Here is a 12,681-nt window from a genome sequence, read left to right as displayed (position 1 = left end):
ACTATGTTGTGGAAGTAAACTAAATAAGTCCATAAATACGTTTCAGGCAGGGGGAAAGAAACTCCCTCTGGAGGGAACTTTGGGATTTGAGCCTTTGCAGACCATTTACAGTTACAAAAACCTTTATACTACACTATGAGGAAAGGGAAAACCCCATCAAGGCATAATAGGGCCCGGTTAAGAACATAAGGTTCCTTAAGAGCTGTTTACTCTGCACTTCGTGTTAGAGTTAGCGAAAAGAAACTGAGATTTTTTTTCTTCTTAAAAGGATGATTTGGTGTTTTGTAAGTCAGTTCCTTAGTCAGTATATTATTAAATGCACTAGCACCGGACTCAGTTGACAGAGGCCATCAGCAGCCTCTTTCAGTAAATATGTTTCTTTGTTTGTTAGTTGTTTGTGTGATTTACACTGTGATTTACATTCAATGAGACAAACAAATTACCCAATCAAGGCCGCGGGAGGCCAGCAACTCCCTTATTTTTCATGGTTAAATTACTCTTTTGTCAATGGTGGCTTTCAATCAATAACAGCAATGCACTGAATGTGGTACCATGTCACTCAAACTGTCAGTACTACCCTTTTAATGTGCTCATGAAGACTGTCTGTCTGTCTGTCTGTCTGTCTGTCTGTCTGTCTGTCTGTCTGTCTGTCTGTCTGTCTGTCTGTCTGTCTGTCTGTCTGTCTGTCTGTCTGTCTGTCTGTCTGTCTGTCTGTCTGTCTGTCCGTCCGTCGTCGTCGTCGTCGTCTGTCCGTCGTCCGTCCGTCCGTCGTCCGTCCGTCCGTCCGTCTGTCCGTCTGTCCGTCTGTCTGTCTGCACACAGGTTAACTCATTGTAGCCTGAAAGGTGATGAGTTGGAGAGACTGCTTGAGAGCCTACATCGGGGTCCCCACCTGTCCCACCTGAAGTATGCTCCACTAACAGAACTCACACACAAACCCAGTGTCACACAAACGATAATGAACACCCATAAACTGCACACACACCTGTAGCAGTACTTCATATTGTTATGGCTGCTGAGGTATTCTTTCTTTTGCTTGCAGTTTATCAAGTAACCAACTGGGAGATGAAGGAGTGAAGCACTTTTTGGATTCGCTACAAAAGCTTAAAATCACCAGCCATGTGAAGTAAGATGTGCTTGTGAAATATTGATGTGTAGCATTTTCTACATTCATTTGTAACGACACAATTAAAGAAAACAAAGCAATCTCGGTTTTAATAGAAAACACTGGAAATCATTTGATCCCTGCTACTAGTCAACACTTTAACCCTTTCAGGCCAAGGACCCCCAAACTGATTAAGATAAAACTAGCTACCCTATAATCCTGCATTGAATACTATTCAATTACTACACAGGTTTATATATTCATGTTTTTATTTTAAACATGTGTAAGGTTGGCTGCTCCACTGCGATTTATAAAACATGGATCTTGCATATACACTGAGCTATTTAAATAATTCACAGATTCATTTTTTAAAATTTTAAACATATATGTAGAAGGAACAGTGAATCCTCAAGCCATCTGTGGATGGAACACATACTCCCACATTAGTGAGATGTCTGAACCTTACATGTCTGAGTTACAAAACAATAAACAGCTATGTCCTTGTATCTGGGATCTTAGTCAGCTGGAAACTGAATAGGCTCTTGGCCAATCACAGGGAAACTGACAAAGTCAGCGTGCAGCCTCATGATTGAGGCGGTTCCTCCTCTTTGTGTTCATGAAGCTTGGCAGGACCGGTCTAGGCTAGTCTTGTGATGCGAGTGAAAGAAAACAACTTCTGCCTCGATTTATCCGTCGCCACAATATGTTGTTTTTATTTTAATTTGTATTTAAAGACATTTACATTTGTGGAAATCATATTGGTTGACCCCCCTGCAGTACCTCTGCGGACCCCCTGTTGAAGACCTCTGCTTTAAATGGTCTTTATCATAGTTTTTAAGACATGCATCAAGGGCTGTAGTAAAGGATACTACAAAATAACACTTTAGTAGACAATAAACATATGATAGCAATGTTTTTTTAAATTAACAAAAAAAAAACTTCTCTGCTCTTCAATGTGTCTTCATCCACAGTTTGAGCATCAATGGCCTGACCCAGCAGGGGGTGTTGGATGTGGCCCGCACACTGTGCACCTGTAACCACGTCAGTGGTGCTGAAGTCAGGTAAGTCTCTGTATTGAGAAAATCAATTAAATAAGCAATTGAATTAACACTTGATAGCATGAACAACTGTCAGAATTGGAAAAGTATTTGTCGTTGTCGCTGTCCGTGTCCATGTGCTCAACTTTCTGATGTCCACTGATAGTCTGGGAGCAGAGCAGAGGTGTCTCATCTGGTTCACACAATGTGAAGGCTGTGTGAAAACGCTGAGGTAGGACAAGACACATACATTAATAGTACAAGTTTATACCTTGTCATAATGCAGAGACTTTCCATTGGAGTTCGCAATTTATAGGGATAGTTCAGAGTGTGATTTTAGAGGAATTAAAGCCATAAGACTTCTTTGACAAATACAGTTATTTTTACCCAGCAAAACACAGAAGATTCTGGTCTACATCTGCCATGATTGGTTAGTTTGTTCTTAATATTGTGTGACTTTGGTAAATCCAAACTTACCCTTTAAAAACACAAAAGTCTGACGGCCATCTGCTGTATTATTACACTCACTATACATAGATCTCACTCAATCCCCCTTTACACAGTTCCAAATCTCCCCTTAACCTGGACCAAACATGCTTATTTTATGTATGGAGCTCTGTCTGTGAGTTGGTCTTTATCAAGCACCCCATTTAATAGAACCCATCACTGAAACTTGAAATAACTTACACTTCTTTGATGTCTCACATGGCGGTCCAAATGTTTCAGTTTGAATTGCATACCTCAGTCAGGCAGTGCGTAACTTTGGAAAGTCCTCATGTGTTGACTTTTTAAGTTTGTTCTCTCCAATTTGCTGCCTCGGTTCCAGTGTCAGAGAGAGCTGTTTGGAACGTGGCCACCTGATCAGATTAGCAGAAATTGTGTCTACCTGTCCCAGTCCGATCCACCTGGAGTAAGTACACCTCCGTCTCCACTTACATTTATAATTTAGCTGTCGTATAAAATGCTTCTCTAGGACTTAGGAAAAACATATTTAAAAGTAATTACTGAAATGAAAATGCTTTGTTTTATGAATCTTAAAACTTCTAAATGAATAACCACTACACACATGGTTGAAACACACTTTTTTTATTCAAGAGACTGACAAATATTATTTTAATTTATTGACACATTGAACAGAAATGCATCAGAAGAAGCATCTCAGGCTGTCCGGTTATTTATTTTCTTACTCTGTGCTTGCTCCACAGGTTCAAGAACAATATGCTGCAGTCTGACTGGATAACAGATTTTGTGAAACTGTTAAACAACAGTCAGAGAGGAGTCAGTGTGAGGTAAGAAAGAACACAGCCGATGTAGCCTGTGCTATTATGTGAAAACATTTAGCTGTAGGGGGCTGTTTCTTCTTCAACACTTTTCAAGCTACATGAACTGGTGTTGCACTGCTGGAATATTTAGTTGGAATACTAAGTTGTATATCACTCGCTCTTTCCTATCAGTATTGAGGAAGATTGGATCAGATCTGAAGAAGCTGTCAGTTTGCTGTGTCGCTGTCTGGACCTCAGGATCGACATACACACTATCAGGTGAGATTAGCAAATATACACGTGTTGTAAGATATGTTTTGCAACGAGACACATGTTTCAACTCACTGTAAAATGTCCTGCTATACACATTTACTTTGCAGGGTTAACAACACTACCTTACAGCTGTCTTTGATGAAATCCACTGAACTCAGGTAATATATTTTTGTGATGCTTATTTCAATTTAATAAAAGTAAACTAAAAAACTAAACTGGTCTCAATTTCATATTGATGCCTCCATATGACCTACATAAGTAAACTGTAACATCAGGAAAATTATTAGCTATTTCTACACACTTATTCTCAATGTGTGTGGGGGCAGACTGTGAGACCGTGCTGCAGTAAAATCTGAGGTTTTTTAAGGGGACCCTGGTTTTTCAAAACACTGCCGCTTTTGTCCAGACGGGTCGCCAAATCAACACAACATCAAAGTCCTCCTGTGCCTGATTTACTGTATTCAAGATTGGCATTACTCAGTAGCAACAGTGTAGGTATGGCAATGAACTGCGTCTTAGCTTGGACCCTGAAAAAGTCAGAGCTTGTAACATAGTATATTATGATCATAAAAAAAAGACAGATGAATAAAATAAAATACAAATAGTGGAATAGATTAGAATAAAATAGTGCAGATTGCGCATCAAGACCATTGCGCATGTACGTTTAATTTTATTATATTCCCTTCTTCCTTATTTCCTCCACTTGAATGTTTGGCCTTCACTGTCCAATTTGAAATATGTTTTTGAAGCTAAACATTCATTTGTAATGAAATAAGTTAAAAGAAGCAGCATTTTGTGACATCTACTGGTTCATCAACTAGTTTTGAAGCTAGTCAGGTGTATAATGCAAATTGTTTATGCTCTGAGGCTATTCAGTGAAGTAGGAGACATATTGTTTGCTCTTGGAGGGGGGCATATTACGTTATGTATTTTTATCTAAATAAATGTTAAACTTTAACTGTGTTACACATGTAAATATAATACAAATCTTTGGTGTTTGTGTTTTCAGTGAGGACTCTGCAGATCTGAATCCATTCATTGCCACAAAGAAAATAGGGTACTTTTTTCTTTTCTTTTAAATGCACCATACTCAAAGCAAATACCTGGAAGTGAAGCAAAACTGCATTTCAATCCAATAATAACAACTTTATGTTGGCTTGCATTCCAACAATATAAATAAAGGCAATAAATAAAGTGTGCAAACATGGCATAACACTAGTAAAACATGCTGGCAGTTATACTGGTCCTGCAGGCAGTAGCTGTCAATCTCTCCTCTCCTCCCCCCAGCCTCGTGGAGTGTGCAATAGACGGGCACCACCTTGCATCGATGGAGAGTATAATCATCAAGTGTTCTTCACTGACAGAGCTGGAGTTAGTACTCTCTATTTTATGGTTATAGATATGACATGCACATAGCAGTGTTCAATGCAAGACATTTTTTGAATTGTCAGTTCATGTTTGATGTCATTATTCCCAGTTTGTCCCACAACAGCCTGGGTAAAGAGGGAGCTGAGTTTCTCTGTTCTGTCCTGCCCTTGCTGCCAAATCTCACTTCTCTCAGGTGGGAGATTTTTTTCCATTTTTACACTTTTACTAATGCCTGATTTAAAGTTCTAGCATGACAAGCAGCTACTTTTGTCTTCTGCAGTATTGGTTCCAAAAAGACGTGTGTGGCTGTGGTGGAGAAGCTGTCCGAGGCCCTGCTGCAGGCTAAAACCATTCAGTGTTTAAAGTGAGCAACAAACACATTTATCACATTTCAAAACAAAACAACAAAAACCTAGCACTAGTTGAATATCGTATATCCAGCACATTCCTTTTGTTATGTCAATTAATTTCCAATGTAATCTTCCATGTCAGTCTATCAGGTCATGTGATAAGTGACTCAGCAGCCCAGGTTATGGCCAGCATCTTGCCCGCTCTGAAATCACTCAAGTAAGCTTTGAACATAATAACACTCCTCCACAAGGGATTCATGGATCATTCGCCACCATGTCAAATAAATTAAGAGCTCATAATGTGAAACTTACTCAAGGGGATTGTGTTATTTGTAAATCTAGCCTCTCTCATTGTGAGTGGTCAGCGGCTGGAGGGCTGCAGCTCCTCATAGCACTGGGAAAGAGTGTCCTTCTTGAAGGCCTTTGGTAAGACATATACTAATGATCATGTGTACAAAAATGTTTAAATAAACAGTTGATATAGTTGTTTGTATTGAGGAAGTGATTTAGCATTTTTTCACTGTCAGTTCTTCTTTTCAATGTCAATAGCTTTTTGATTTGATGCCAAAAATTAAGTCTGATGGTGCTGTAAAGGTGGTTTAGTTTTTCTAAGGCATTATGTCAGCTTTTTACTACTGGTATTTGCATCTAGGCCTCAAAAATCATACCGGCGACGTTCATTTGTAAAGATTATCTCGCTGATCAATCATAAACATAAACTAATCTGAAATCCGATCTTCTATAAATCCCATTGTACATTTTTATTGATGCTAACATCTTAAAAGTGAGTCCATGTTTTTTTGTTTGTGTGTCTCTGTGTTTATTTGTGCCCCCCAAGTCTGGACTCCTTGCAGCTGAATGAGGAAAGCAGAGTGTGTCTGGCACACGCACTGAGGAATATCAACTCCATCCGAAGTCTCAAGTAAGAAACACGATAGAACTCCTGACCTTTTGAAATCATTTAGAAGACTAATCCAGTATCGCACGGCCTGTGTATAGCTATTCATTATGTAGGTTTAAGTATTTTATTACACAGTTAAGCCCACCAAGCTATTCCAAGCGGACGTCTTTATGTGCTGCTAAAGTCACACTCATGTACTTTCTTACACATATCAGGTACCCTTCTCATAATCCGGTCTATTTAAGATGTGCTCTCACATTGCAGCCGCTGTTGCTGCAGCTCGTCATACCAACCTGTCATCAGCTCCATCTGTACTTTAAATAATTGAGGAAGGGAAGGGGGCTCTGTTCCCACAATGTGCTATTCCTCGCTCTCTCATAGTGCTAAGTTGTAAATTGTTATTCACTGATGAGCTGCAATGTCAGTCAACGACATGCACTGCTCATATCAATGTTGTTTATACAGCAAATAAATACATATCATTCCTACATGGATACAAATCTTCTGCACATGAGAGAGGTCCAAAACTTGTTTGGAACCCATGCAAGGATTTTGTTGCCGCAATTGCGACCTTTGATTTGGGCAATGTGAATGTGTCAGGCTAAATAAGCACTGAGAGCATTAGAAGCCAATGGGGTGCTAAATGGAAATGGAGTATTATAATTAATTGGTCACTGCATTTAAAATATCCTTGTTTTATGAGCAGTGGGAAGCTCTTTCACCACATTATACTGCTATTGTACTTGCGCACAGTGTCCAGGAGGTGGACTGGGTCCCCTCAAAGTAGCAGTCCTCACTCCATACTTGGTCTGTTTCGGGTACTTTTCAAGCCAAGTCCCAACAGAGTAGTTACTTTGGCCCGATGCAATCAAACAAATACAACCATATTGCTTGTCTGAGCTGTAATGTTGAGCTTTCATGTGTACATTGTGTGTGTCAGGTTCAATAAGACGGCCACAGCAACGGGACCATCAAAAGAAAATGAAGTGCTACATCTCCTAGCTGCTACGGAGGGACTCAGACTTATGGAGGAGATAGAGTGAGCATGCTAGCACATAAATAAATGTGATTCTAATATTTATTTTTTAGAAGAAATCAGTGACGTTGGATGTGTTCTTGCTGTCAGGTTAGATGGCTGGAGGATGGCTGATGGAGGAATAGAGCAGCTGAGCAGACTTCTTCCAGTCTGGACGGAGCTCAGGAAAATCAGGTAGGCAGTAGGGGTGAATTTAGTCAATTACTTTACAGTACTTAACATTACAACTGATTTAACTAATGCTTTTATCCAAAGTGACAATAAACCATGAAGTTTAAGACTCATTCAGAATAGCAAAAAAAAGGGGAGAGGAAAAGAGGACATATTATGCTAATTTTCAGGGTCATATTTCTATTTATTGTCTCTACTGTAACATGTTTACATGCTTTAATGTTCAAAAAGCTCTGTATTTTTCTCATACTGCCTGTGCTGCAGCCCCTCTTTACACCCTCGGTCTAAGACCAGAGCCCAGTCTGCTCTGATTGGTTCCTTGGCCGGCTCTGTTGTGATTGCTCAACCACTTAGAAAGGTCCCGTCCCTTAGCCGAGTGTTTTTCAACCTTTATCGAATCACAGAACATTTTTTACATTGGAAAAATCTTACGGCACACCACAAACCAAAAATATTACAAAATGACACTCTGTAGCCTAATACAGTATATTCAATTACAATGTAGTTTCTCAATTTATTTACACTCAGTGTGAAACCTGGGCCTTTTTAGATGAACACAAAGCCGATATCCTGGCAGGAATGGAAGAAAGACACACAAGAAGCTCTTCCTCAACATTTCTCAGTCTCTCTCAGTTTTTTTTTTTTTTTTATCGCAGTCAGGCTTGAAAAGCTCAGCTCACACAGATATGTTGTGGAAAATGGGACCAATGTCAGAACAGCTTTGTTGGCCAGAATGGGGAACTCCTTGGAAGCAGTCAGCCAAAAACTGTCCAAAGGAAGATCAGCAAATCTTAGCTTTAACCCATCTTGTTTCAGTTTAGGGTTACTATGCAATAGGGCTGTATGCTCTGCTCCCATTTCCTCAAACAAAGATGCAAATATACGACTTTTCAAAGGTCGTGTCTTTACAAAGTTCCCTATGCGCACAACATCATCCAACACTGGAACTAGTTTGGCTGGTAAAGTTTTCGCAACGAGGGCCTCACGGTGCAAAAAACAGTGCGTAGTAATAAGATCAGGGTTTCTTTCCTTCACTCTGCTAAACAAATTAAGCCTTTGGTGCGCCCGACCATGGCTGCAGCTCCATCAGTGCAAACACTTGTGCAATTTTCCCACGTAAGTCCTCCCTGGTCAAGATATTCCGATGCGACCCGAACAATTTTCCTCTCCTGTCGTTTTCTCTGGCAGTGTCTTGCAAAATAGGAAGTTTTCTCTAATGATATCTCCATCCACAAAACGCACATTGGCCAACAGAGCCACTAATGTCCGTAGACTCATCAAGTTGCAATGCAAATTTCCCACTGATGCGTATCTTTTCCAAAACATTACTTTCGATGTCTGTAGACATGTCATTAATACGTCTGGCAATTGTGTTATCTGAGAGCGGGACTTTAGCTATGTCTTTAACCGCGTCAGGGCCGAGCATCTCGTTGACTATGGCTTTGCAGGCAGGTATATTAATGTCTCTGGCACAGCGTGGGACTTTTTTGATTTAGCTTCGAGTTCAGCAACTAGGTAACTAGCTTTGAGGGCTTTCTCATTTACCTTTGTGGTTTCTCTCATAAAGGTTGCCTGTTTCACTGTGTTTTCACGCAGGCGAACAAAATAGTCCATCAGCTTGTTTAGAAGCGACGGGTGTTTAGTGTGGAGATGGCGTTTAAGCTTGCTTGGCACCATGGCACTGTTGGACAGCTTCTCCCCACACACCAAGCATTATGGAGTCGGTGTCGTCTCATCCCCGGTGAAAGTAAATCCGAACAATTTACTCACCGTCTTTGCTTTCTTTTTACCACCACTCGTAATAGGCCTTCAACTGGGTCAGAATCTTGTCCAGGGCCAATTTCGGAGTTTGCACTTTGCCTTTTTAAAAACTTCTCCATCACTGTCACCACGACCTGTCGCAGGCGTCACTAATTCTCTTGTCTCTAAGGAACGAGGTAATTAGCTACCTGTTGCCACCCGGACGAATATTACATTACTCTGCCAGTAACTATATTACAGCACAGACACTCCACGATGGCATATTATTTGCAGATAATAATTAATAAATGTTAATAAAAAAAAATAAAAAAAGACTAATGAAGTGCAATTGGATATTTTTTCACGGCACACTAGTGTGCAGCGGGACAGTGGTTGAAAATCACTTCCTTAGCCTATCATGTACAATGCATTGGAGCGCTGGCCAATAGATGGGGAAGTGTTACACATTGATGTCACTATGCCGTGGAAGTAAACAAATTATTCCAATTGAGGCGTTTTAGGGAGTGCGAGGGAGAGAAACTCCCTCTGGAGGGATCTTTGGGATTCAAGCCTTTGCAGACCATTTACATGCACAAAAAAAAATTAACACTCTACAGGAAAGGGGAAACACCAAAGAGCATAGCAGGGCCTCTTTAAAATGAATCCAAGCCATTGTAAGTGGTGGTGCATTTGTCTCAAATGAACTAAAACCCATTAAATGTTATGTTTTTCTTCAACAATTTTAATCAACTATAGTTAGTTTTCACAAATAGTTATTTTGTAGAAATATAAAATAAAACAAAAAGGACCTGGTGTTGCTCATAATTGTGAATGCAGTGGATGCGTACTCCATTGTAATGGAAGGAGCTGGAATCTGCCTCGGTCAGTTTCACACAGTAGTACTACAAGCACCCAACTGTGCATGTGACCTTTTGCAAGTTGTCTTCTACATCTACTGTCGATTGCTTTGTGGGTCATGGGTCTACAGCTTTTGGGGGAGGGGGAGGGTTAACTAGCCAAATTCCATTGGTGCAACAGACTTGTGTACAACATACTTTAATTTTATGACCGGACTTTTAGAAGGCATTCTTTACGACTGCCAATATAAAAGTTTGTGATAAAAGTCACATGTTCTTAAGGCATCATTGGTTTTTACATCCTGATGTTTCAAATCCAATATGAATGCTTGAATACAAACATAGTTAAAACCATATCAAATCAAATAAGTATTGAATACCAAGTTTTGTTATTTAATAGGGAGCTACTCAAATGACAATCTGTCAATTTACACATTGTCATATTTTCAAAATGGTTCTTGACCATCTCTTATGCCACTGAGTATGTTCCAATATTATTTATACTATAATATATATATATATATATATATATATATATACATGTATTGTTTAATTGATCATCTCTGATGTGAGATCGGTATTCATTTCACCCTTTAAATACCTGCCTCATTTTGGAATTCTCTAATGCGCACCCTCTACACTTTATATTTTACACTTTTATTCAACACACGTTATTATAAACCTGCAGATAATTATTGTATGGGTCTTACATTGTTTTATTATTTGTTATTATTCCAGGCACGAGACGTTGTCTTTTACAAAACTAATCTATTGCTTTGCCTTTTTCCAAGTGTGTTAAATTATATCATAGTCTTTAGTATTTTTGGACCGAGTTCAATTATGCTGATGGTAAAGATCATATGCATGCCGGCCTGATTATACATGTGTGAGGTGTCAATCAATCAAAACATACCAGCCAATTTGATGGGCCGTCACCACCTTCTTTATGAGTGCTAAAGTTAAATTTAGCATCAAGTTTTTACTTTCAACTGTGGGACTGACAGCCACTGGGTCTTCCAGCATTAGGGTTATATTCACGGCATGTGTTTTTGGAATTGTAAAGGCATTTATTTCATTGCTATTAATAAACATTTCTGGCTTTAGCGCCACACAGTGGCAGTATCATAGAAGCCACTAAAGTAGTTGGCTATGCATTCTCCTATGTCATTTTTGCACAAACAACTTATTGCAGTGTATGTTGTGTGTGTGTGTGTGTGTGCATGCGTGTGTGTGTGTGCATTTATTCTACAGTCTGTCACAGAACCTTATTAGCGACCAGTTAGGAGACCGGCTACTGGAGGCTTTGAAGAGATGTTCTCACCTGGAAGAGCTCCAGTAAGGAAATTATGAAATGTTTTATTGTCTTATTCCTGTCAATGCTGTTAGGAAAAAACAATGAAGCTCGTTTCAAGAGGTGAAGATTCTGTCATTTATTCACTTATGTATGCCCGGATTCTACCCTAACCCTAAAGTAGCAATATAACCTAAAAAGAAACGTGGCAAAATCCCAAAATTACTTGCAACTCGACTCGGTCTTTAACAACAATGAGTCCGTTTTCTTTAAATATACTTCATACCTTCCACCAAAGCCCAAAGATAAAAAATTATACTATTTAAAGCGTGTGCCAAAAATCTATTTATTTCCCTTTATATCCTGAATCACCTAAAATGAAATCATTCCCAGCAAGTTAACTTTGATTCAATCTGACAGCATCCAATCACGTTGCAGAAGAATGTGCCATTTGGAAAAAATGATATGAAAGATAGTTCTATAAGATAGTACAATATTGCGAAAGCAGAAAAACTAAACAAATGTAGAATGCATAAAGGTGCAGGACTTACATTTGGTCAAGAGCTAAATTACAGTTGTAAAGCAGCTGTTGTGCAAAACAAGTTTTCCATAGCTGTATTTATTATTGTATTATTATGTACCCTGTGTATTTTGGTTCAAAATGAGAATGGAAATAAAAAAATGTTGGCACAGTTATTTTGGTACAAAATTGAAAACATCTCGATCGTGCTTTCTTGCAGTCTGTCTAGCAACAGTCTCGGGGATCTCAGCGCTGCCAGGATGGCCCTTGTTCTACCCTCACTGACACACATCACTGTGTTGGAGTAAGTCACATTCACATTTCCTATTAATAATTATCACATTTGATCCTAAGGTTTATGTGTGGTGTCTTTCCAGTATTGCAGAGAACAAGATTGGAGAGGAAGGGTCAGTAAATCTGGCCAAAGCAGTATCGTGCTTGAAGAACCTCACAAAGCTTAAGTAGGACTCTTAAGCTTCTTCTAATCACAACCCTCATGGATGACTATATTTACCAATACAGGTTTACATATTATGTTCCTTTCTCTCCTATGGTGTGGCAGTCTGACCTCTGTTGGGACTTCAGAGCTGTGTGATGTTGCTGCAAGTCTGGCCCAGTGTCCCCTCATACAGGATGTGGGGTAAGGTTAAAACATGTCATATAATACAGTGTCATTAAATAGATTCAAGGACATATATTATATTAAAGGCACCGGGACAGTTGGATGTTGGAGGTACTTTCCGATAGTCAGTGTGTTTCCTACAGTAGAT

The 12,681-nt window shown here is 39.4% G+C and overlaps 1 protein-coding gene across 8 annotated transcripts in view; it reads left to right on the top strand.

Annotated features, from left to right (window-relative positions):
• nlrc5 (NLR family, CARD domain containing 5) overlaps nt 1–12,681 on the top strand; it is a 43,063-nt gene that overhangs the window by 25,448 nt on the left and 4,934 nt on the right. For 7 of the 8 annotated variants that reach the window (XM_063901749.1, XM_063901775.1, XM_063901782.1 and 4 more), the window contains 21 exons: nt 823–906; nt 1,043–1,126; nt 2,077–2,166; nt 2,309–2,374; nt 2,969–3,052; nt 3,348–3,431; nt 3,597–3,683; nt 3,785–3,835; nt 4,687–4,734; nt 4,965–5,048; nt 5,155–5,238; nt 5,326–5,409; nt 5,538–5,612; nt 5,738–5,821; nt 6,234–6,317; nt 7,237–7,335; nt 7,423–7,506; nt 11,352–11,435; nt 12,132–12,215; nt 12,289–12,372; nt 12,474–12,551. In XM_063901749.1, the coding sequence (XP_063757819.1) occupies nt 823–906; nt 1,043–1,126; nt 2,077–2,166; nt 2,309–2,374; nt 2,969–3,052; nt 3,348–3,431; nt 3,597–3,683; nt 3,785–3,835; nt 4,687–4,734; nt 4,965–5,048; nt 5,155–5,238; nt 5,326–5,409; nt 5,538–5,612; nt 5,738–5,821; nt 6,234–6,317; nt 7,237–7,335; nt 7,423–7,506; nt 11,352–11,435; nt 12,132–12,215; nt 12,289–12,372; nt 12,474–12,551 (1,686 nt within the window). Of the gene's footprint in view, nt 1–822; nt 907–1,042; nt 1,127–2,076; nt 2,167–2,308; nt 2,375–2,968; nt 3,053–3,347; nt 3,432–3,596; nt 3,684–3,784; nt 3,836–4,686; nt 4,735–4,964; nt 5,049–5,154; nt 5,239–5,325; nt 5,410–5,537; nt 5,613–5,737; nt 5,822–6,233; nt 6,318–7,236; nt 7,336–7,422; nt 7,507–11,351; nt 11,436–12,131; nt 12,216–12,288; nt 12,373–12,473; nt 12,552–12,681 lie in introns of those variants that run through there. The other variant, XR_010167490.1, reaches the window with a different exon arrangement.

This window comes from Eleginops maclovinus, chromosome 2 (assembly GCF_036324505.1).
Source record: "Eleginops maclovinus isolate JMC-PN-2008 ecotype Puerto Natales chromosome 2, JC_Emac_rtc_rv5, whole genome shotgun sequence".
NCBI classification, from domain to species: domain Eukaryota; kingdom Metazoa; phylum Chordata; class Actinopteri; order Perciformes; family Eleginopidae; genus Eleginops; species Eleginops maclovinus.
This window is presented reverse-complemented; position numbering and strand designations above follow the sequence as displayed.